Source organism: Procambarus clarkii, chromosome 30, assembly GCF_040958095.1.
Source record: "Procambarus clarkii isolate CNS0578487 chromosome 30, FALCON_Pclarkii_2.0, whole genome shotgun sequence".
NCBI classification, from domain to species: domain Eukaryota; kingdom Metazoa; phylum Arthropoda; class Malacostraca; order Decapoda; family Cambaridae; genus Procambarus; species Procambarus clarkii.
The window spans coordinates 35,984,433-36,009,549 of record NC_091179.1 but is presented as its reverse complement, the minus strand read 5'-3'; the positions used below and the strand labels follow the sequence as shown (position 1 = coordinate 36,009,549).

Below are 25,117 nucleotides of genomic sequence, written 5' to 3'. Positions count from 1 at the left end.
GTTGGAGAGGGGTACATGCCGTTTTGGAACAGGGTGTAGATACTTCCACCCTAAATTATGTCAATTTTCAATTAGGGACAAAAAATGCTACAATCTTCAGTGTCCGGAATTCCATGTGAGAGGTACAGAGCGTTATAGACGGGAAGATCAATATGACACTACTGGAAATTTTTTAGAGGAAGGCAGAAACAGAGTAGTAAATATAAGAGAGGGGAACAGTCAGATGGAACCACTACGGGATTACAGAGGGGAACGGAGATACCCACAAGACTGGAATTCAAATTATCAACAAGCACACAGGTACTACACCAGACAACACCCGTCCTACTACCAAAACTGGACGAATCACTTCCAAAACGACACACCCTGGACGCAAACACAGTGGCCTCCTTACCAGAGCCTCAGATATTAACACCAAGTAAGGCTTCCAACACTTCCACTAACACGATAACATCATTTATATTTGCCAACATCCAGGGTATAAAAACACGCAAAACCAACAAAGTTCAATTTATAGATGGTCTCCTTCATGAGGCAAATGCAGTGTTTGCAGCCCTAACGGAAACCCACACAAAGGACTACCATGATGGTGAAATATGGATCTCAGAGTACAATCTTTTCAGATGTGATAGGAAACACCGGCTTCAGGGTGGGGTCAGCCTCTACATCAAAGACACACTCATCTGTACTGAGCTGTTAAACACCTCAAATGATATGGTGGAAGTGCTGATAATCAAATTAGAGATTTTAAATGTAGTTATTGTCCTTGTATATAAGTCACCGGAAGCAAACCCTCAGCAGTTTAAAGACCAACTAATGAAACTAGAACACTGCTTGGAAAACCTCACAAATCCAGCTCCGAACATCATCCTGCTGGGGACTTCAACCTACGGCATCTGAAATGGAAGCACCTGGCTAATACACTAATATCAGAAAGAATACCAGGAAGTAGCCTAAATGAACAGGCACATGCAAATGACCTGCTACGGATGTGCGACAGGTTTGCCTTAAACCAGCAAATAGTAGAACCAACTAGGAAGGAGAACACGCTGGACCTCATTTTCACTAATAATGATGAATTGATCAGGAACATAATGATTACAAATACCTGTTACTCAGATCACAACTTAATTGAAGTTATGACAACCATGGGGAGTAGACCTTCAAAACCAGTCCAGATTCCCGGTGGAGGAGATTTCGGCAAATTCAACTTCAATAATAAACAGATAAACTGGGAGCAAATAAACCAGGACTTCACAGAAATAAACTGGGAAGAACAGCTAGAAAATGCAAACCTGAACCAGTGCCTGAAAAAATAAGCTCAGTAGCACTAGAAATATGTTCAAACCGCATACCTCTAAGAAAAAAGAGGAAGAGATGCAGATTGGAACAGGAACGTCGTTCCCTATATAGGCGAAGAAAACGAATCGCGGAACAACTTGAGAGTCGCACCCTATCTCAAGAACGGTGAAGAAGGTTAGGTAGAGAAATAGAAACAATTGAACGGAAGCTACAAGAATCATACAAAACCCAGGAGAGGCAAAGAGAGCAAAAGGCCATCAATGAAATAGAAAGAAATCCGAAATATTTTTTCTCCTATGCAAAATCAAGATCAAAAACCACATCTAGTATCGGGCCCCTGCGAAAGGGAGATGGGACTTTCACCGATGACAACAAATAAATGAGCGAGCTACTGAGGACGCAGTACGACTCTGTCTTCAGCTAGCCATTAAACACACTAAAGATTGATAACCCAAATGAATTTTTCATGGATACGATACCAACATCAAATCATATATCAGACGTCACCCTATCCCCACTGGATTTTGAAGAAGCCATAAACAGTATGCCTATGCACTCTGCACCAGGCCCGGATTCTTGGAACTCCATATTCATAAAGAACTGTAAAAAACCACTATCGCAGGCCCTCCACATTCTGTGGAGACAAAGCCTAGATACTGGCGTTATTCCTGATATACTAAAAACAGCAGAGATAGCACCACTTCATAAAGGAGGAAATAAGGCAGAGGCAAAAAATTACAGACCGATAGCACTAACATCGCACATCATAAAAATTTTTGAGAGAGTGCTAAGAAATAAAATCACAAAATACATGGAATCACAGCAACTTTATAACCCCGGACAACATGGTTTCAGAACAGGGCGCTCTTGCCTGTCGCAGTTGCTGGACCACTATGATATGGCATTAGATGCTATGGAAGACAAACATAACGCGGATGTAATTTACACAGATTTCGCAAAAGCTTTTGATAAATGTGACCATGGTGTTATTGCACATAAAATGCGTTCAAAAGGAATTACCGGAAAAATAGGCAGATGGATCTACAATATCCTGACTAACAGAACCCAATGTGTAATAGTCAACAAAATAAAATCCAGCCCATCAACCGTGAAGAGCTCAGTCCCCCAGGGTACTATGCTTGCTCCAGTACTTTTTCTCATCCTCATTTCGGACATAGACAAGAACACAACCTATAGCACTGTATCATCCTTTGCAGATGACACTAGGATCTTCATGAGAGTAGGCAACATAGAGGACACGGCGAACCTCCAGTCAGATGTAGATCAGGTCTCTCTATGGGCTACAGAAAATAATATGGTGTTTAACGAAGATAAGTTCCAGCTCATGCGCTATGGAAAAAATGAAAATATAAAAACGGAAACCACGTACAAAACTCAGGCAAATCATAACATAGAACGAAAAGGCAATGTAAAGGATCTGGGTGTACTCATGTCGGAAGACCTTACCTTTAAAGAACACAATAAAGTAGCCGTCACAACTGTAAGAAAAATGACAGGTTGGATAACAAGAACTTTTCACACTAGAGATGCTATACCGATGATGATACTTTTCAAAACGCTTGTGCTCTCTAGAGTAGAGTACTGCTGCACAATGACAGCACCTTTCAAAGCTGGAGAAATTGCTGACCTGGAGAGCGTGCAGAGATCCTTTACTGCTAGAATCCACTCAGTAAAACATCTAAACTATTGGGACCGACTAAAGAGCCTAAAACTGTACTCCCTTGAGCGCAGGCGGGAGAGGTACATAATAATTTACACGTGGAAAATATTAGAGGGGCTGGTCCCAAACCTGCACACAGAAATAACATCACATGAGACCAGAAAACATGGCAGGATGTGCAGAATACCCCCGTTGAAAAACAGAGGTGCAACTGGTACTCTGAGAGAGAACTCTATCAACATCAGAGGTCCGAGACTGTTCAACACGCTTCCACTACACATAAGGGGCATAACTGGCTGACCCCTCACACAGTTCAAGAGAGAACTGGATAAGCACCTCCAAAGGATACCTGATCAACCAGGCTGTGACTCATACGTCAGGCTGCGAGCAGCCGCGTCCAACAGCCTGGCTGATCAATCCGGCAACCAGGAGGCCTGGTCGACGACCGGGCCGCGGGGACGCTAAGCCCCGGAAGCACCTCAAGGTAACCTCAAGGTATCATAGCACAGCCAAAGCCCATTTTTTACCTACATTTTCTCCTATTCCATCCTACCCTACGCAACCTCACCTAACCTAACCTAGCATATCCAAACCCAGATTTGGTTAAAGTTGGCGAAATTTAAGCTATTCCCACATAAATTCGACCTAATTTAAGACACATCCCACCAAATATACCCAAATGTTGTGTATCATAGCATCGCCAAAGCCCATTTTTACCTACATTTTCATCTATTCAATTCTACCCTATGCAACCTTACCTAACCTAGTGTATCCTCACATAGATTTGGTTAAATTGACAAAATTTAAGCTATTCCCACCTAAATTTGACCAAATTTAAGACAATTTCCACCAAATATAGCCAAATGTTGTGTATCATAGCACTGTCAAAGCCCACTTTTTTTTTCGCCAACATTTTCACCTATTTCCATCCTACCCTACACAACCTCACCTAATTTAACCAAGCATATCCAAACCTGGATTTGGTTAAAGTTGGTGAAATTTAAGATATGCCACCTAAATTCGACCTAATTTAAGACAATTCCCACCAAATATATCCAAATGCTGTGTATCATAGCATCGCCAAAGCCCATTTTTACCTACATTTTTTCCTATTCCATCCTACCCTACGCATCCTTACCTAACCTATCCTAGCATATCCAAACCTAGATTTGGTTAAAGTCGGCGAAATTTAAGTTATCCCACATACATTTGACCTAATTTAAGACAATTTCCACCATATATACCCAAAAATGTTTTGTAACATAGCATGGCCAAAGCTCATTTTAGCTGAGTTTTCATCTATTCCAACCTGCCCTAGAGAACCCTACCCAGCCTCACCTGTCATATCCAAAGTTAGATTTGATTAAAGTTGGCAAAATTTATGCCTTTCCCACCTAAATTCAACCTAATTTAAGCCAATTTCCACCGAATATTCCCAAATGTTCTGTATCTTAACATAACCAAAGTTCATTTCACCCAAGTTTTCACCGATTCCATCTTACCCTACACAACCTTACCTAACCTGTCCTAGCATATCCCAAGCTAGATTTGATTAAAGTTCGTGAAATTTATACTTACTCGCCTAAATTCAACCTAATTTAAGACAATTTCTACCAAATATACCCAAAATGTTTTGTTACATAACACAGCCAAAGACCATTTTAGCCAAGTTTTCACATATTCCAACCTACTCTACATAGCCTTACCTAACCCAGACCTAGCAGATTTGATTAAAGTTGGGGAAATTTAAGCTATCGCCACCAAATTGGAGACAATTTCCACCAAATATGCCTAAATGATGTGTAACATAGCACAGTCAAAGCCCATTTTACCCACATTCCATCTAATCTAATTCCATCTAAACCTGGACCTAACCTCTGATACGACATATACTCAGAGAAGTGATGTTTTTTCGATATGAACCTAAATGCCCGTGCCTAACCTGCAAGAGTCTTGGAGCTTTGTTGAATATTTTATTTATTTTCTTCGAAAACTGAAGTTTTGGATATGAACCTATCCGCACTGTGCCTAACCTACTAGGCACTTCTTCGTCTAACATTGTAACCATATTCATAGAAAAGTGATGTTTTGGATATGGACCTAACAGCCCCTCTCCTTTAAAACTTGGAATTGTGTTCAATATTGTAGCTATATTGTTGGGTAGGTGTTTTGTTTTTACACATCAACCCAACCGTCCTGGACTTAACCTCCCTTTATCTAACTTCAAATTTATCGTAAATATGAGAGGAACGTGCAACCCAGCCGTCCTGGACCTAACCTCCCTTTATCTAACTTCAAATTTATTGTATATATGGGAAGAAAGTGTTGTTTATGCATCAACCCAATCACCCTGGACCTAACCTCTGATACACGGATCTTGGTTCAATATTGCATCATATTCGTAGCATTTTTTTCACGTCAATACAACCATCCTCAACCTAACCTCTATTTCCTGGGGAGGGAGGTTAATGGAAAATATGATAATAATGAGAATTTTCTCTACATCAGTTCAACTTAACCATCCTTAACCTAACCTTAGTTAGAAAGGGATATAACTCACATAACAATTCTATTACCATTTACCCAATTTTCCTTATCCTAACCCATAACCAGAGGGTTTAAACCCCCCCCCCCCTTACCTCGAAATTATAGTATAGGGTTGAATTAGGGAATGTTAGGTTTATATGTGAAAATATATTCCTACCTTAAATATATAGTATAATTTCGAGGTAAGGGGGGGGGGGTCTAAACCCTCTGGTTATGGGTTTAGGATAAGGAAAATTGGGTAAATGGTAATAGAATAGTTTTAGTGAGTTATATCCCTTTCTAACTAAGGTTAGGTTAAGGATGGTTAAGTTGAACTGATGTAGAGAAAATTCGCATTATTATCATATTTTCCATTAACCTCCCTCCCCAGGAAATAGAGGTTAGGTTGAGGATGGTTGTATTGACGTGAAAAAAATGCTACAAATATGATGCAATATTGAACCAAGATCCGTGTATCAGAGGTTAGGTCCAGGGTGGTTGGGTTGATGCATAAACAACACTTTCTTCCCATATATACAATAAATTTGAAGTTAGATAAAGGATGGTTAGGTCCAGGACGGCTGGGTTGCACGTTCCTCCCATATTTATGATAAATTTGAATTTAGATAAAGGGAGGTTAGGTCCAGGACGGTTGGGTTGATGTGTAAAAACAAAACACCTACCCAACAATATAGCTACAATATTGAACACAATTCCAAGTTTTAAAGGAGAGGGGCTGTTAGGGCCATATCCAAAACATCACTTTTCTATGAATATGGTTACAATGTTAGACAAAGAAGTGCCTAGTAGGTTAGGCACAGTGCGGATAGGTTCATATCCAAAACTTCAGTTTTCGAAGAACATAGATAAAATATTCAACAAAGCTCCAAGACTCTTGCAGGTTAGGCACGGGCATTTAGGTTCATATCGAAAAAACATCACTTCTCTGAGTATATGTCTTATCAGAGGTTAGGTCCAGGTTTAGATGGAATTAGATTAGATGGAATGTGGGTAAAATGGGCTTTGACTGTGCTATGTTACACATCATTTAGGCATATTTGGTGGAAATTGTCTCCAATTTGGTGGCGAAAGCTTAAATTTCCCCAACTTTAATCAAATCTGCTAGGTCAAAGTTAGGTAATGCTATGTAGGGTAGGTTGGAATATGTGAAAACTTGGCTAAAACAGCCGTGTTATGTAACAAAACATTTTGGGTATATTTGGTAGAAATTGTCTTAAATTAGGTTGAATTTAGGTGATTAAGCATAAATTTCACGAACTTTAATCAAATCTAGCTTGGGATATGCTAGGACAGGTTAGGTAAGGTTATGTAGGGTAAGATGGAATTGGTGAAAACTTGGGTGAAATGAACTTTGGTTATGTTAAGATACAGAACATTTGGGAGTATTCGGTGGAAATTGGCTTAAATTAGGTTGAATTTAGGTGGGAAAGGCATAAATTTGGCCAACTTTAATCAAATCTAACTTTGGATATGACAGGTGAGGCTGGGTAGGGTTGACCAGACCACACACTAGAAGTTGAAGGGACGACGACGTTTCGGTCCGTCCTGGACCATTCTCAAGTCATTCTCAATTGACTTGAGAATGGTCCAGGACGGACCGAAACGTCGTCGTCCCTTCAACTTCTAGTGTGTGGTCTGGTCAACATACTTCAGCCAGGTTATTGTGACTCATCGCCTGCACTGGTTATGGTTCTCTAGGGCAGGTTGGAATAGGTGAAAACTCAGCTAAAATGAGCTTTTGCCATGCTATGTTACAAAACATTTTTGGGTATATATGGTGGAAATTGTCTTAAATTAGGTCAAATTTATGTGGGATAACTTAAATTTTGCCGACTTTAACCAAATTTAGGTTTGGATATGCTAGGATAGGTTAGGTGAGGATACGTAGGGTAGGATGGAATAGGAAAAAATGTAGGTAAAATTTGGCTTTGGCGATGCTATGATACACAACATTTGGATATACTTGGTGGGAATTGTCTTAAATTAGGTCGAATTTAGGTGGCATATATTAAATTTCACCAACTTTAATCAAATCCAGTTTTGGATATGCTTGGTGAGGTGAGGTGTAGGGTAGGATGGAGGTGAGGTTGTGTAGGGTAGGATGGAAATAAGTGAAAATGTTGGCGAAAAAAAAGTGGGCTTTGACAGTGCTATGATTCACAACATTTGGCTATATTTGGTGGAAATTGTCTTAAATTTGGTCAAATTTAGGTGGGAATAGCTTAAATTTTGTCAACTTTAACCAATCTATGTGTGGATACGCTAGGTTAGGTAAGGTTGCATAGGGTAGGATTGAATAGATGAAAATGTAGGTAAAAATGGGCTTTGGCGATGCTATGATACACAACATTTGGGTATATTTGTTGGGATTTGTCTTAAATTAGGTCGAATTTATGTGGCAATAGCTTAAATTTCGCCAATTTTAACCAAATCTGGGTTTGGATATGCTAGGTTAGGTTAGGTGAGGTTGCGTAGGGTAGGATGGAATAGGAGAAAATGTAGGTAAAAAATGGGCTTTGGCTGTGCTATGATACACAACATTTGGGTATATTTGATGGGATTTGTCTTAAATTAGGTCGAATTTATGTGGGATAGCTTACATTTCGCTGACGTTCATCAAATCCAGGTTTGGATATGCTAGGTTAGGTTAGGTGAGGGTGTGTAGGGTAGTATGGAACAGGAGAAAATGTGGGTAAAAATGGGGTTTGGCAGTGCTATGCTACACAACATTTGGTTATATTTGGTGGAAATTGCCTTAAATTAGCTCGAATTTAAGTGGCATAGCTTAAATTTCACCAACTTGAACTAAATCTAGGTTTGGATATGCTAGGTCAGGTTAGGTGAGGTCGTGTAGGGAGGACATATATAATATCTTAGGGGTAATGAACTAGCATATTTATGAAATAGTGTAAATTTTCCTATTTGAGGTTCGAGCTATATGGCAGAATTATGTAATGTATGGACAGAGGCGACATAGGCTTGTATGTGAGGATATGGGATGCTCATATTTAGTTAGTTTAGCTTTTGCTAGGTTGAATTTAGTCAAATTTGCGTAGTATAAGTATATTTTTTGATAGATTTAGACGAATTTAAGTTTTAACAGGATTCATTTTGATAAGATATAGCAAATTTGCCTAAAATTATCATAGAAAATTCTGACTTCACCTAACCCCACCTGCCCTAACATAACTAAGGCTAGAATAAATAACTCTGTTAGATGGTTTGCATAAATACATAAATATGGGTGGTCTGATTGGAGAGGATGTAACAAGGAAGGTATTAATAAGACATTAAAACCAGTGGACATATGTTAGATGAATAGTTTAGCACTAATAATGTTGAAATTTTAATGGAAAAAGAATGTGTTTTATATTGAGCTCATCGGAAGTTATATGCACCATTTTTATATGTGAAATTCTGACTTTTGGGGAGTTGGTTAACCTCAGCATATTATAATTAATGTCCTAAATATACCCAGAAAAATATCATGCAAATTGTGTATTGTTTGACCTAGTTGGTTGTGTTTGTATTTGTACATATATTGCACAATTAATATACTTGTGTATTAATTGTGCAGATTATGTATTTTGCATAAGTTGTATGATTATTGCAATTATGTATTGATTATATTTCCATAAATTTTTTTATTGTTTTGTGCAAGTTGTATGTATTAATTGTATATGTTTTTGTATGTGTATTTGTGGAAATTGCGTAGTTGTGTATTTAATGAATATGTGCTAGTTATGTATTGTTCATATTTGGTAAGAAGTGTATTGATTATATTTTTGAGCAAGTTGTATAAATGTCGCAATTGTATTTGTGTAAATCGTGTATTTATGCTAGTTGTGTATTTTCATATTTGGGGTAGTTATGTATTGTACGTATTTGTGCTAGATATGCATTTGTGTAATAATTATGAAAGATGTGTAATATTTGTGAAAGTTGTGTATTAATTGCGCATGTTGTGTAATTGCATATGGGCGAATTGTTTATTTATACCTTTGCGTATTGATTGTCATTGTGCAAGTTGAGTAATTATGTAGCAAGTTTTCTTGTATTAATTGTTCAAAGATGTATAATAATAACACAAACTGTGTAATAATTGTCCATGTTTTAAAATAATTTTTGTGCTAATAGTGCATTTATGCAAGCTGTGTTTTTAATTTGTTGAAGTGGAACTGGTGCAGCTGTATTTTTGTGTGCAAATTGTGTATTTTGTGTAAGCTCTGTAATCTGAAAAAATAGATCTTAATGGTGTAAGTGTATTTTGGTTTATGAGACAATGTATGGGTATTTTGTGAAAATTATATATGTGGAATTGTGGAATTTTATTGAAAGCGCATTTTTGATTGTCTAAATGTATAAGCATTTTGATACATTTGTGCAAATACCATACTCTGTGTAAATGTCATACTCTGATCGTACATGCAATATTGCGTAAATGGTATATTTTTGTGTGCAACTGACATATTTTGTATGTAAATGTCATATTTTTTTGTGTGATGGTATATTTTGAGTGTAAATAATTTATTTTGTGCATAAATGACATATTTGGTGTGTAAATGCTGTATTTTCTGTGTATGGCATAAATTACATCTGAATAATGGGGAAATGGTGGCAAAAAACTAGGCATTCTCTATGAATGCATAGGCTGTGGAGTATGTGTAGGTAAATATGAATGTACTTGCGAGCGTTGGTTTAGAAACAAGTTAGCAGATTTGCGTAGCAAGACTAGGATTTTATTTTGAGGTGTAGAAATGATTAGCATATGAATATAGTGGGTAGCATCCTACTGAGATGCTAGATGGATGAATTGAGGTGCGACATTTGGATAGCTATTTGATGGATATGAGAACAGTTGACGAGCCTATGAACAAAATCAATTATGCAGGTTTCATAATTGTTGTTGTGTATAAAACTAGAATAAGAGCTATTTATTAAAACTATTATTGCAAACTAATACTTTAAGTGGGATCTCTTAGTTGTTTTAAGCATAGGGTATATGAATGAGATTGTGTGGAAATATATAGGAGCTGCCTCGTATGGGCCAATAGGACCTCTGCAGTTACCTTTATTCTGATGTTCAGCTCACCTGCTATGCTGCCAGATGTACGATTCTGCTTAAATTGCAGTACAACATTTGGGCGTCTATTAGAGTTTTAAACTTACCACTGCATAATGAATGGTTATAGTTGCGGATGAATAAAATGCATATTCTTAATCCTCTGATTAGGTTAGGTAGGGGATGGATAGTCTAGCCATTTTTTAACAATAACATAAAAAACACTACATATGTAGGTAGGCCGCATTGGTCATCTGGTGACGTCATACATACTTGAAAAGTCAGGTGCTGTAATACCTTGACATTTATATGCTAATGGCCAGCAATACCTTATCCCTATACTGAGGTCGCTTTTCGTGATGTCACTAAACAACAAAAACTGGTCTGTAGAATGTATTTGTTTGTTATATATAATAAGTTAGGTTAGGATGGTTTGATAGGGTTTTTGAAATAAATAACAGAAAATATGAGCAATGAGCGAAAATACAAGCCAATATAGCTGAATATCGACTCTGGTGAAGCACAGAGTACAGTTGAGGTATTAAGCCTGATTAAGAGTTCGCACTTATGTGTGAACCTCCGAGGATCCACATTTAGCACGTTGGCCGGAAGCTCACTGGGGGTCTTACAGCGCATTAGGGATGATGACGTCAGAAAAGAAGGTAACTGCAGAAGGCCTTATTTAAAAAACATGAGAGGCTTGATTTTACTGAATGTAGTATTCCTATATATGTACACTGAATGAGTATTTTGATTTGTTATATGCTACAGCAAGGTGTGGGAGGCATGTTTTAGAGTGAATGGGAGATGTGCATATATATTTATGTACGTGCATATATATTTATGTACGTGCATATATATTTATGCGTTATGATGCAATATTGGATTAGTACTGAAATCGCATTGAAGTCACCACGCCTGGCAGGGGACTGTTTTCATATAAATGATTGATAGGGGAGAACGCAGAGATACATGATAGCTCATGCTCTGTGTTGCTTCCCCTTTTGCAATGGACGATAGTTGGAAGTAAATAGGAAATTTAAAATAGACTAGGGTTAATGGTATTTTACATTAGGTTTCAGGACCACTGTTGTAACGCAAAACACATGACTCACAGGCCGGCTTTTTAATCCCCTTGAACGTGCCTGTGCAGGAACGCTGAGCGGCTAGCTGGTGATGTCATTGACCATTGGCGATGCCTGTGCAAGGTCGCCGGGGTAACGGAATTTGGATGCGCCAGGGACCGGCATTTTAATCCTACCCCCAGGCAAATTGAAGACTAGCTACCCGATGACGTCATTGACCATTGGCTATGCATGTGCATGGGACCGGCCATGAAAGAAAATTCGAGAAAACCCTGGGACCAATGACCGGCTTTTTGATCCCCTTTATCATGCCTGTGCAGGGTCACTGAGCCAACGAAATTTTGGGATGACTGGAGGTGGCCGTTTAATCCCCTTGAGCGAAAATGGCAGGGGCCAAAGACCGGCATGGGGAAAAAAGTTTGTAAAACCCATGTGCCAATGACCGGCTTGGAGAAAAAAATTTGAGAAAACCCCTGCGCCAATGACCGGCTTGGAGAAAAAAGTTCGTAAAACCCATGTGCCAATGACCAGCTTGGAGAAAAAAAATTGTAAAACCCCTGCGCCAACGACCGGCTTGGAGAAAAAATTCGAGAAAACCCCTGCGCCAATGACCGGTTTGGAGAAAAAAGTTTGTAAAACCCATGTGACAATGACCGGCTTGGAAAAAAAATCGAGAAAACCCATGTGCCAACGACCGGCTTGGATAAAAAATTCGAGAAAACCCCTGCGCCAATGACCGGCTTGGGGAAAAAAGTTTGTAAAACCCCTGCGCCAATGACCGGCTTGGGGAAAAAATGTTCGTAAAACCCATGTGCCAATGACCGGCTTGGAGAAAAAATTAGAGAAAACCCATATGCCAATGACTGGCTTGGCGAAAAAAGTTCATAAAACCCCTGCGCCAATGACCAGCTTGGGGAACAAATTCGAGAAAACCCCTGCGCCAATGATCGGCTTGGGGAAAAGAGTTTGTAAAACCCCTGCGCCAATGACCAAATTGGGGAAAAAGCAAAATGGCCAGTCATTGGGGCCTTTCCCACTACTGGTAGGGTGTCTGTTGGGTAGAATGTGGGGGTGGTGTCCCACTCCCTGTGGCTATTGCACTGTTTGAGGAGAATTCCCCACTCCCCTCTGGGATTGTTGGGTTCGGGGTTGTGGTTCTCTGATTCCTTTCGCTCTTCCTGCACTCCTTCCTCGTGTCTGCTGCCTGCTTTCTCTCTTCCCTTATCATATCCCTCTGCAGGAATACATTTTTGAACTTCTCTACATTTGCTAGACAGCTCTTCCTTGCTAACAGTTCCTCTTTCGTGGTTTCGCTCATGAATACCACCTTTATCATTCGGTCTCTGTCCTTGTTGTACTTTCCAAGCCTGAAAACCTTTTCAACATTTTGGTCAGTTCCCTCCATCCTTACCTCTTTAAGGATCTCCGTAACTATGTTTTTGTCCTTGTCTCTCTGCTCCTTTGGGCTGGTCTCTGTTTGCTCTTTAATGCCTGCTTCTACTACTGCTCTGTTTCTCTCTATCAGCCGGCTAGTACATCTAGCTGCTTCCTGAGAGGAAGCCACTTCAATGGCAACTTCCCTAACTGCAGACCTAGCTTCAGGGCTCTTTTTAAGCATTTCAGCAAATGTGAGCTGAGTTGTGGAGGTCCCCTCCACAGTAGCATTCCCATCTCCCTGAGGGTACGGTTTGTGTCTGGTATTGCGGAGGAGTCTCCTTCAGGCATCTTATCTCCTCCTTTGCTGCCCTTAGTTCATCCTGCAGGTTGGCTACTGTCTCCCTCATTACCCTCCGTCCTGCACTGAATTCATCCCACATCTGCTGAAATAATTCCTTCATCCAGTCTTCCTGTTCCACCCCATCCTCTGAGTTTGTTCCTGCCGCGATTGTCCTCCTGCGTTTGTCACCCCAAGTTCGTGTCCCTGCTATGTATTCCCTATAAGAGAGAGAGAGAGAGAGAGAGAGAGAGAGAGAGAGAGAGAGAGAGAGAGAGAGAGAGAGAGAGAGAGAGAGAGAGAGAGAGAGAGAGAGAGAGAGAGAGAGAGAGAGAGAGAGAGAGAGAGAGAGAGAGAGAGAGAGAGAGAGAGAGAGAGAGAGAGAGAGAGAGAGAGAGAGAGAGAGAGAGAGAGAGAGAGAGAGAGAGAGAGAGAGAGAGAGAGAGAGAGAGAGAGAGAGAGAGAGAGAGAGAGAGAGAGAGAGAGAGAGAGAGAGAGAGAGAGAGAGAGAGAGAGAGAGAGAGAGAGAGAGAGAGAGAGAGAGAGAGGAGAGAGAGAGAGAGAGAGAGAGAGAGAGAGAGAGAGAGAGAGAGAGAGAGAGAGAGAGAGAGAGAGAGAGAGAGAGAGAGAGAGAGAGAGAGAGAGAGAGAGAGAGAGAGAGAGAGAGAGAGAGAGAGAGAGAGAGAGAGAGAGAGAGAGAGAGAGAGAGAGAGAGAGAGAGAGAGAGAGAGAGAGAGAGAGAGAGAGAGAGAGAGAGAGAGAGAGAGAGAGAGAGAGAGAGAGAGAGAGAGAGAGAGAGAGAGAGAGAGAGAGAGAGAGAGAGAGAGAGAGAGAGAGAGAGAGAGAGAGAGAGAGAGAGAGAGAGAGAGAGAGAGAGAGAGAGAGAGAGAGAGAGAGAGAGAGAGAGAGAGAGAGAGAGAGAGAGAGAGAGAGAGAGAGAGAGAGAGAGAGAGAGAGAGAGAGAGAGAGAGAGAGAGAGAGAGAGAGAGAGAGAGAGAGAGAGAGAGAGAGAGAGAGAGAGAGAGAGAGAGAGAGAGAGACCGAGAGAGAGAGACCGAGAGAGAGAGACCGAGAGAGAGACCGAGAGAGAGACCGAGAGAGAGACCGAGAGAGAGACCGAGAGAGAGACCGAGAGAGAGACCGAGAGACCGAGAGAGAGACCGAGAGACCGAGAGACCGAGAGAGAGACCGAGAGACCGAGAGAGAGACCGAGAGACCGAGAGACCGAGAGACCGAGAGAGACCGAGAGACCGAGAGACCGAGAGAGACCGAGAGACCGAGAGAGACCGAGAGACCGAGAGAGACCGAGAGACCGAGAGAGACCGAGAGACCGAGAGAGACCGAGACCGAGAGAGAGACCGAGACCGAGAGAGAGACCGAGACCGAGACCGAGACCCTTATTGTGCCCACGTTACACTATTTTGATTAGGCAGCATAATTTCAGCCATTGTTTAAAACAAAGAACAAATTCTGATGACAATTTGCCAAGATTTATAATATAATTAATCCTGAGCATTAGGAATTTTGTTTACTACCAGAGATAACTAAACTTAATTTGCATTTTTAGAAAGGTAAAGAGTAGGAAAGACAATTTAAGTACAAAAATAGATGAAACGATGTAAGAATGCAGATATTAATATGGTTATACGTATTCCAATTAAAATAAAACAAAACAGTGAATACCAATTAAAAAAAACTTAAGATCAGAGAAAACCTTGGTTAATACTGGTTAGAAAATATAGTCGCATAGTTATATGTTAGCAGGCAAGAGTACTGGTTTATGCTGATTCAAGCGTTAGCTAGAAAAATATGTAAGTTTGTTTGCGGTAGATTTAAATAGGGTTGTCACGGCATGGGACAATTGGCCGAATGCAGTATACTCTTTTCTCACGTTATCTCTTCTGCATTTAATAATTCTGAAAATTTTATTATTAATTTTATTATTATTATTATTATTAAGTATACATTTGTCTGTATCTGTCATTTGTTTTAAGCTTTCATTATATTCTTACAAACCTTAAATCTATAAGTTTGTATTATCATTCACTTTTTACTGTACTTATCTTGCTAATCTTTTAACTTAAATCTCCACAATTCCTCACCACTACTGATCTCGTGTGTCCTTTCCGGCGTAAACTGTCACTTACCAGGTCGTAAGATAAGATATGAGTAACATAATGACTTACGAGATTGGGTTGGGTGGCCCTCTGTAGTGAATGTCCTGAAGGAGATAAATGTTGCTTCATGACAGTGGATCAATGGCTTTAATTACTCTCTTATAAGTTAATGTTTTTCTTCACCCTAATTTCTTTAACACATGCTCTATAAACTTAAATCTATTAGAAAATGTTATCACCCTAGTCCCAGTTCACTAACCCTTAGATTGCAGGTGGTGTCTTGTACTTAACTTTACCTTTGGGAGTCACTTGGTAGAGCGAAGCGGTAGATGAAGGATATAGAGTAGTAGAGGATAATGAATAAGAGCATTTCAGGCCACACCATCTTGAAGACGCTCCCTCGCCACCTGAAGGCAAGGTCACTGCTCTTTCATTTACATCTCTCTAGAATTACTAAGTTGCAGAGTCAACATTTACAGCAATGGGGATAAAGACATACACACAAAAATAATAATAGCATGATATATCAAATGAACAATTCCACAAGGGCCGTGATGAGGGTTCGAACCTACACCCGGGAACCTACGACTAAGGCACGTCTGGGATCATCCCGGACGACGATACACTCTCTCCGCTATCATCCCGATTGTTTCATCCGTGAAACAATCGTGATCCGGCCTGTACTCCTCTTGACATACCAGAAAACATTCTAAGGAAACTACTCCAAGCTTGTACTAAAGAGGCACCCTTCTTGAGCCCGGATGGACACATGTATAAGCAAGTAGATGGGGTCGCCATGGGTTCTCCCCCTAGGTGTCCTGTTTGCGAACATCTACATGGTTACCATCGACCAAAAGGTCTTAGTCGACATGAACTTGAAACCGGCCATATACTGCAGGTATGTTGACTACATTTTTACACAGGTATCTGATGTCAGAAATCTGCAGGAGCTGAAGGAGGCATTTGAGCGGAATTCTGTGTTGCGTTTCACTTACGAGATGGAGAAGGATGGGAAGCTGCCCTTTCTAGATGTAACAGTCATGGAAAGGAGCGGAGGTTTCCACACCGCAGTCTACACTAAAGAAACAAACATAGGAATGTGCCTCAATGCCAACAGTGACTACCCAGACAGGTACAAGAGGAGTGTCGTTAACGCTTATGTCGACCGTGCTCTCAGCCACAGCTCAGTTTCGTTGAAGACATCATAAGAAGGAAGGTGAAACGCCATGCAACCTCTAAAGAGCCAATTAACACAACACCTGTACCCCCTATTAGACTATTTTACAGGAACTTCTTTTCCACAGCTCATAAAACGGAGGAAAGGGTCCTGAAAGATATTGTTAATAGAAACGTTTGCCCTTCAGACAAAAATCATAAGATACAATTGACGATCTACTATAAAACCAAGAAACCGGCCAACCTACTCATGAGAAACTCTCCAGACACAAAGCAGAACGCTTTAAAAGAGACCAAGGTCGTCTATGCCTTCAAATGCCCACTTGGGGACTGTAAGCCTCAAAGAATTCAGTATATAGGCAAGACAACAACATCTCTTTCCAGGCGATTAACGATGCATAAGCAACAGGGCTCCATTAAGGAACATATAATCTCTTCCCATAACCAGAACATCACCAGAGAAGTCTTAACAAAAAACGCGGAAATCATCGATAGATACAGCGATAGCAGGCGGTTTGATATCTGCGAGGCACTACACATTAAGAAGTCGACACCAGCAATCAACAGCCAATTAATACACAACTATATTCTACCCACTTCAAGACTCCACACCAATATAGAAGCATCAAGAAATATGGGCCAATAGGCCCTCTGCAATTACTTCCATTCTTACCCTCAATACCCATTGTTTCGTGTTCTATCCTGTGTTGAAAGTTTTGTTCACCTCATCCAAAACTGTTGTAACATATCACCTCACCCAAAATGCGGGTATAAAATGAAAAATGAAAGCTGTTTAAATCATAGCATAAGTAAGAACTCTGTTTAGTGTTTTCAGGTAGTAGTTGTGTGTGCAAACAAAAAGTCTTTAGTTTACACACCCTAACTATAACTTGCAAACACTAAACAGAGTTTAAACTGCTTTGATTTTATATCTGCATTTGGGTGAGGTGATATGTTACAACAGTTTTGGATGAGGTGAAAACAAACTTTCAACACAAGACAGAACACGAAACAATGGGTATAATATTTTGTAAGTTAAAGGGAAGAATGGAAGTAACTGCAAAGGGCCTATTGGCCCATATTTCTTGATGCTTCTATATTGGTGCGGAGTCTTGAAGTGGGTAGAATATAGTTGTGCATTAATTGGCTTTTGATTGCTGGTGTCGACTTTTTAATGTGTAGTGCCTCGCAGATATTAAGCCGCCTACTATCGCTGTATCTATCGATGATTTCCGTGTTTTTTGTTAAGACTTCTATGGTGATGGTCTGGTTGTGGGAAATGATTATATGTTCCTTAATGGAGCCCTGTTGCTTATGCATCGTTAATCGCCTGGAAAGAGATGTTGTTGTCTTGCCTATATACTGAATTCTTTGAGGCTTACAGTCCCCAAGTGGGCATTTGAAGGCATAGACGACGTTGGTCTCTTTTAAAGTGTTCTGCTTTGTGTCTGGAGAGCTTCTCATGAGTAGGTTGGCCGTTTTCTTGGTTTTATAGTAAATCGTCAATTGTATCTTCTGATTTTTGTCTGTAGGGATAACGTTTCTATTAACAATATCTTTCAGGACCCTTTCCTCTGTTTTATGAGCTGTGGAAAAGAAGTTTCTGTAAAATAGACTAATAGGGGGTACAGGTGTTGAGTTAGTTGTCTCTTCAGAGGTTGCATGGCATTTCACCTTCCTTCTTATGATTTCTTCAACGAAACCATTGGAGAAGCCGTTGTTGACTAGGACCTGCCTTACCCTACAGAGTTCTTCATCGACTTGCTTCCATCCTGAGCTGCGGCTGAGAGCACGGTCGACATAAGCGTTAACGACACTCCTCTTGTACCTGTCTGGGCAGTCACTGTTGGCATTGAGGCACATTCCTATGTTTGTTTCCTTAGTGTAGACTGCAGTGTGGAAACCTCCGCTCCTTTCCATGACTGTTACATCTAGAAGGGCAGCTTTCCATCCTTCTCCATCTCGTAAGTGAAACGCAACACAGAATTCCGCTCAAATGCCTCCTTCAGCTCCTGCAGATGTCTGATATCAGGTACCTGTGTAAAAATGTCGTCAACATACCTGCAGTATATGGCCGGTTTCAAGTTCATGTCGACTAAGAACTTTTTGTTCGTTGGTACCCATGTAGAAGTTTGCAAACAGGACACCTAGGGGAGAACCCATGGCGACCCCATCTACTTGCTTATACATGTGCCCATCCGGGCTCAAGAAGGGTGCCTCTTTAGTACAAGCTTGGAGTAGTTTCCTTAGAATATTTTCTGGTATGTCAAGAGGAGTACAGGCCGGATCACGATACGCTCTGTCCGCTATCATCCTGATTGTTTCATCCACAGGTACGTTGGTCAACAGTGATTCTACGTCCAACGAGGCTCTTATCCCTGTGGCCCGTGTTCCCCGTAGTAAGTCAACAAATTCCTTTGGAGACTTCAGGCTGAAGGCGCAAGGGACACAAGGAGTCGGCAAGCCGTTGAGTCGCTTTGCCAGTCTGTACGTGGGTGTGGGTATCTGGCTGATGATTGGCCGAAGCGGGTTTCCAGGCTTATGTGTCTTGACATTTCCATATGTGTATCCAGGTTTGTATTCCCCAATAATCTTTGGCAGGTGGAGTCCGGATTTCTTGGCGTTCACAGTTTCGATCAATTTGTTGACCTTTGCTTTCAATTCGGCTGTAGTGTCCTTCGTTACCCTTTGGAATTTAGTTTGGTCAGAGAGAATGAGGTTCAGTTTCGCCAGATATTCGTCTTTTTTAAGAATGACGACTTATATTGGCGACTTGTCACCTCTTCTGACGACTATCTCCTTGTTCTCACGAAAGCTCTTAGCTGCCGCTTTGAGCTCGGGGGACAGTATGGTGCTTTTGTAATTGCCTCGAATCTTTCCTCCTTCCGCAATAAGTTCTGGCTGTAAGGTGTCTTTGGTGGTGACCTTCTTTTGTGTCTCGAGGTCGAATATGTCGTCCAACAGGATCTCCAACTCCACTTTCCGGGCCATCTCACTTGGTCTGGACATAACGTGACAGTTTATACCCAGATTTAGGAGAGTGACTTGGTCCTCAGTGAGGATGATTCCTGCAAGGTTCAGGAAGCCGTCTGAAGACTCCGCACTGCTGGAGTCTCCAGGAAAATGCCGACACACACACCCAGGGGAGTCGCACAATGTAGATTTGTATCAGGGTAATCATCAGAGGAAGTCAACAAGATCCGTGTGTAAGAAAGTGAATAAGTAATAATATCATCGTTGACAATAACGATATTCACCCAACATGATACATATAATGAGGAAACATTAGAACATTATCGTATGCTTAATAAGCGCTGCTTCATGCTGGGCGGGGGGGGGGGGGATGAGCATATTCTTAAATACCTTTATTAGCCCCATACAATATCAGAATAATTTACTACATTATCTATGAGTTAGATAAACTTCGTTCCTTTCCCTCGTCCCAACCCAGATCATTATCCTGACCACTTCCAAGTGCGATATAGCCTTAATGGCTTTGCGCTTCCCCTCATATTTCCCTCCCCGACAGGAGAGCGAATAAGGTACATTTAAACAGCTGAAGACGTAATAATGATTAACTACAGACCACAAGTGTATCTTATTTGCATTCCCCAATTTTCGCCACAATTACAGACACCAGTCTTGCATAATCAGTTACCTTTACGGAAACATAACTGAAGTGTATACATGTATGAAAGGGTATAACAAAGGAGAGATAAACAAAGTTTTGTATAAAAGTCAACAAAGAGTGGAACTCGAAACAATTGATATAAATTGGGAAGGTTTAGATTTATGATTAACCTGGGTAAATACTGGTCTGAAAACAGGAGTGTTAAAGCGTGAGCCAAACTAACGTGTAACATGATAGACGAAGGATCACTTGATTGTTTTAAGCGTAAGCTAGACATATATGAAAATGTTTTGGTGGATATACATACGAACTACGTCGTATACGTCTTAGGCAGTTTAAATAGTTCTCTAGTTACTACATTGTGGTGGACTCAGCAATTATTCAGTGAAGGTCATTCTGTCATTTATACGATCATTTTGGAGCTAATGTAAGTGAACTACGGGACCAAATACCTAATAAAGTATGAACTATGGTCTCTTTGGATTGGGTAGTGTTCCCTATTATTCTTGATGGGAAGAGACACAAGAGTGAGGTGGGGGAGAGGGAGAAACAGGAGTGAGGTGGGGGAGACATGAGACACATGTGTGAGGTGGGAGGAGACAAGTGTGTGGGATGCAGGAGAGGTAGACAAGAGACAAGTGTGTGGGGGTGCATGAGAGGGAGACAAGAGACAAGTGTGTGGGGGTGCAGGAGAGACAAGGGACAAGTGTGTGGGGTGCAGGAGAGACAAGAGACAAGTGTGTGGGGTGCAGGAGAGGAAGACAAGAGACAAGTGTGTGGGGTGCAGGAGAGGTAGAAAGAGACAAGTGTGTAGAGTGGAAGAGAGGGAGACAAAAGACAAGTGTGTGTTGGGTGCAGGAGAGGGAGACAAGAGACCAGTGTGTAGGGTGCAGGAGAGGCAAGAGACAAGTGTGTGGGGTGCAGCATAGGTGCACAAGAGAGAAGTGTGTGGTTTGTAGGAGAGGTATACAAGAGACAAGTATGTAGGTTGCAAGAGAAAGAGACAAAAGACAAGTGTGGGGGTGCAGGAGAGCTAGACAGGAGACAAATGTGTGGGGTGCAGGGGACACAAGAGACAAGTGTGTGGGGGTGAAGGAGAGACAAGTGACAAGTGTGTAGGGTGTAGGAGAGACAAGGGACAAGTGTGTGGGGGTGCATTAGAGAAAAGAGACTAATATGTAGCGTGCAGGAGAGGTAGAGAAGAGACAAGTGTGTGGGATGCAAGAGAGGTAGACAAGTGTTTGGGGTGCAGTAGAGGGAGGCAAGGGACAAGTTTGTGGGGTGCAGGAGAAGTAGACAAGAGACAAGTGTGAGGGAGAAGGAGAGGTAGACAAGAGACAAGTGTGAGGGAGAAGGAGAGGTAGACAAGAGACAAGTGTGAGGGAGAAGGAGAGGTAGACAAGAGACAAGTGTGAGGGAGAAGGAGAGGTAGACAAGAGACAAGTGTGAGGGAGAAGGAGAGGTAGACAAGAGACAAGTGTGGGGGGTTCAGGAGAGGAAGACAAGAGACAAGTGTGAGGAGAGGTAGACAAGAGACAAGTGTGGGGGGGGGTGAAGAGAAAAAAGTGTGTGGGTGTAGGAGAGACAAGAGACAAGTGTGTGGGGTGCATGAGAGGCAAGAGACAAGTGTATGGATAGCAGGAGAGACAAACAAGAGACAAGTGTGTGGGGTGCAGGAGAGACAAGAGAAAAATGTGTGTGGGTGTAAGAGAGACAAGAGACAAGTGTGTAGTGTGCAGGTGAGGTAGACAAGAGACAAGTGTGTTGGGTGTACGAGAGGTAGACAAGAGACAAGTGTGTGGGGTGCAGGAGAGACAAGAGACAAGTGTGGGGTGCAGGAGAGACAAGAGACAAGTGTGGGGTGCAGGAGAGACAAGAGACAAGTGTGTGGGATACAGGAGAGACAAGAGACAAGTGTGGGGTGCAGGAGAGACAAGAGGCAAGTGTGTGGGGTGCAGGAGAGACAAGAGACAAGTGTGTGGGGTGCAGGAGAGACAAGAGACAAGTGTGGGGTGCAGGAGAGACAAGAGACAAGTGTGTGGGGTGCAGGAGAGACAAGAGGCAAGTGTGTGGGGTGCAGGAGAGACAAGAGACAAGTGTGGGGTGCAGGAGAGACAAGAGGCAAGTGTGTGGGGTGCAGGAGAGGTAGACAAGAGACAAGTGTGGGGTGCAGGAGAGACAAGAGACAAGTGTGTGGGATACAGGAGAGACAAGAGGCAAGTGTGTGGGGTGCAGGAGAGGTAGACAAGAGACAAGTGTGTGGGGTGCAGGAGAGGTACACAAGAGACAAGTGTGTGGGGGTGAAGGAGAGACAAGAGACAAGTGTGTATGGTGCAGGAGAGGCAAGAGACAAGTGTGTGGAGGTGTAACAGAGACAGGAGAAAAATGTGTGTGGGTGTAAGAGAGACAAGAGACAAGTGTGTAGTGTGCAGGTGAGGTAGACAAGAGACAAGTGTGTTGGGTGAAGGAGAGACATGAGACAAGTGTGTTGGGTGAAGGAGAGACATGAGACAAGTGTGTTGGGTGTACGAGAGGTAGACAAGAGACAAGTGTGTGGGGTGCAGGAGAGACAAGAGAAAAGTGTGTGTGGGTGTAGGAGAGACAAGAGACAAGTGTGTGTTGGGGTGCAGGAGAGACAAGAGACAAGTGTATGGGTAGCAGGAGAGATATTTGGCAAGTGTGTGGGGTGCAGGAGAGGAAAACAAGAGACAAGTGTGCGGGGTGCAGGAGAGGTAGACAAGCGACAAGTGTGTGGGTGCAGGAGAGACAAGAGACAAGTGTATGGGTTGCAGGAGAGATATTTGGCAAGTGTGTGGGGGTGCAGGAGAGGGAGACAAGAGACAAGTGTGGGGGTGCAGAAGAGGGAGACAAGAGACAAGTGTGTGTGGTGCAGGAGAGACAAGAGACAAGTGTGTGTGGTGCAGGAGAGGTACACAAGAGACAAGTGTGTGGGGTGAAGGAGCGGGAAACAAGAAACAAGTGTGTGTGGTGCAGGAGAGACAAGAGACAAGTGTGTGTGGTGCAGGAGAGACAAGAGACAAGTGTGTGTGGTGCAGGAGAGACAAGAGACAAGTGTATGTGGTGCAGGAGAATGAAGAAGAGATATACTTACATGATTAAGAGCTTCCATAGGGAACCGAAGACACCCTGGCTTGCAATCTTATCAGTATATTTGACGGTCATGGCTGAGTAGACCGGCTGTGGCGGAGGACGGCTGTGGCGGAGGACGGCTGTGGCGGAAGACGGCTGTGGTGGAGGACGGCTGTGGTGGAGGACGGCTGTGGCGGAAGACGGCTGTGGTGGAGGACGGCTGTGGTGGAGGACGGCTGTGGCGGAGGACGGCTGTGGTGGAGGACGGCTGTGGTAGAAGACGGCTGTGGTGGAGGTGTGGTACCCAGCAAGAGTTAGGGCAGGTACCACTGAAGGTGTGGTTCCCACTAAGGGTAGGGGCAGGTACCACGGGAGGTGTCGTACCCAGTAACGGTAGGGACAGATACCACTGGAGGTGTGGTACCCGGTAAGGTTAGGGGCTGGTACCACTGGAGGTGTGGTACCCAGTAAGGGTAGGGGCAGGTACCACTGGATATCTTCACTCAACACCTCTGAAATTTACGTGATTATAAATCTGGTTTCATTATAATATAATTTTTTTTTTTTTTTTGCTCTCATGAACAATCAGTAATTAGTTGAACAATCCCCATTTCCCAGAATGATATAAAAATAAACTGAATGTAGTGTAGCATTCCAATTCAATTATTGCTAAATTGCAAATCATTATTTATATTAAAATCAATTTAAATAATAACAATAATAAAATAATAATAATATTAATAATACAGTAATAATAATAATAATAATAATACAGCAATAATAATAATAACTATTATAACAATAATAATAATATTATTCAGAGAGTAATCACACTAACGTGATACATCAATGAGAAAATTCCTAGGAGTGGTTTTGTGGATTCGAACCTTTGCACTGGATGTCGTTGTCTAGTCGCATTTATTACTGTGTGTAATATTACTTAATTATTATATTAATAATAGTCGTAATATTACTATTTGTTGAGTCGAGACTATTTTTGCCTTGCGTTACTGTGACCAGTAAGATATGCTCCCCTGGATGAAAGGTACAATATCTACACTCACATGCATAATTTATAAGGACAATATATGTATATTAATGCATATGCATACTCACACATCAAAACATGGATTCATAGATATTTACCACATATATAAATCAATGATTCGTGGAGGAAAAACTTGCTTAAGCAACTTGCAAATTAAGATTTTTACAATTGACTGGAAAAAGTACAAATGTAACTTACTATGACGCAGTGTGATGATTAAGACAATGTCTGAGGCTGCTATTTAGGAAACAGCAGGTATCCAGTTTTCCTCAAAGGTCACCATCGCTTGAGGCTTTCCCGAAGTTCCACCTGTCTTCCTGAGGAATTTTTCCAAATGTATTTAACAAGGAACCATTTGATATTTATGGTTTTAATGGATAGAAATCTATGGACTTATGACTTTAATGGATAGAAGTCTATGGACGTTTGATATTAAGGGATACAGATCTATGGACATATAACTTTAAGGGGAAGTAATCTATGGACATACGGTTTTAATAGGTAGAAGTCTATAGGCTTATGACTTTAAGGGATAGAAGTCTATGAACTCATGACATTAAAGGGTAAAGGTGTATGGACTTATGACATTAAGAGGTAGAAGTCTATGGACCTATGACTCTAAAGGATAGACTTGTATGGACTTATGGCTTGAATTGGTATACGT

At 41.6% G+C, this 25,117-nt stretch overlaps 1 protein-coding gene across 1 annotated transcript in view; it reads right to left on the bottom strand.

The window, feature by feature from the left end:
* The window catches only part of LOC123749441 (bestrophin-1-like), a 191,595-nt gene that overhangs the window by 31,944 nt on the left and 134,534 nt on the right, over positions 1–25,117 (bottom strand). Inside the window, exons 2-4 of the mRNA XM_069333618.1 lie at positions 24,652–24,770; positions 23,428–23,917; positions 15,805–15,915 (exon numbers count right to left, since the gene is read on the bottom strand). Coding sequence (XP_069189719.1) covers positions 15,805–15,915; positions 23,428–23,498 — 182 coding nt within the window. The 5' untranslated portion in view covers positions 23,499–23,917; positions 24,652–24,770. The remainder of the gene's footprint in view (positions 1–15,804; positions 15,916–23,427; positions 23,918–24,651; positions 24,771–25,117) is intronic.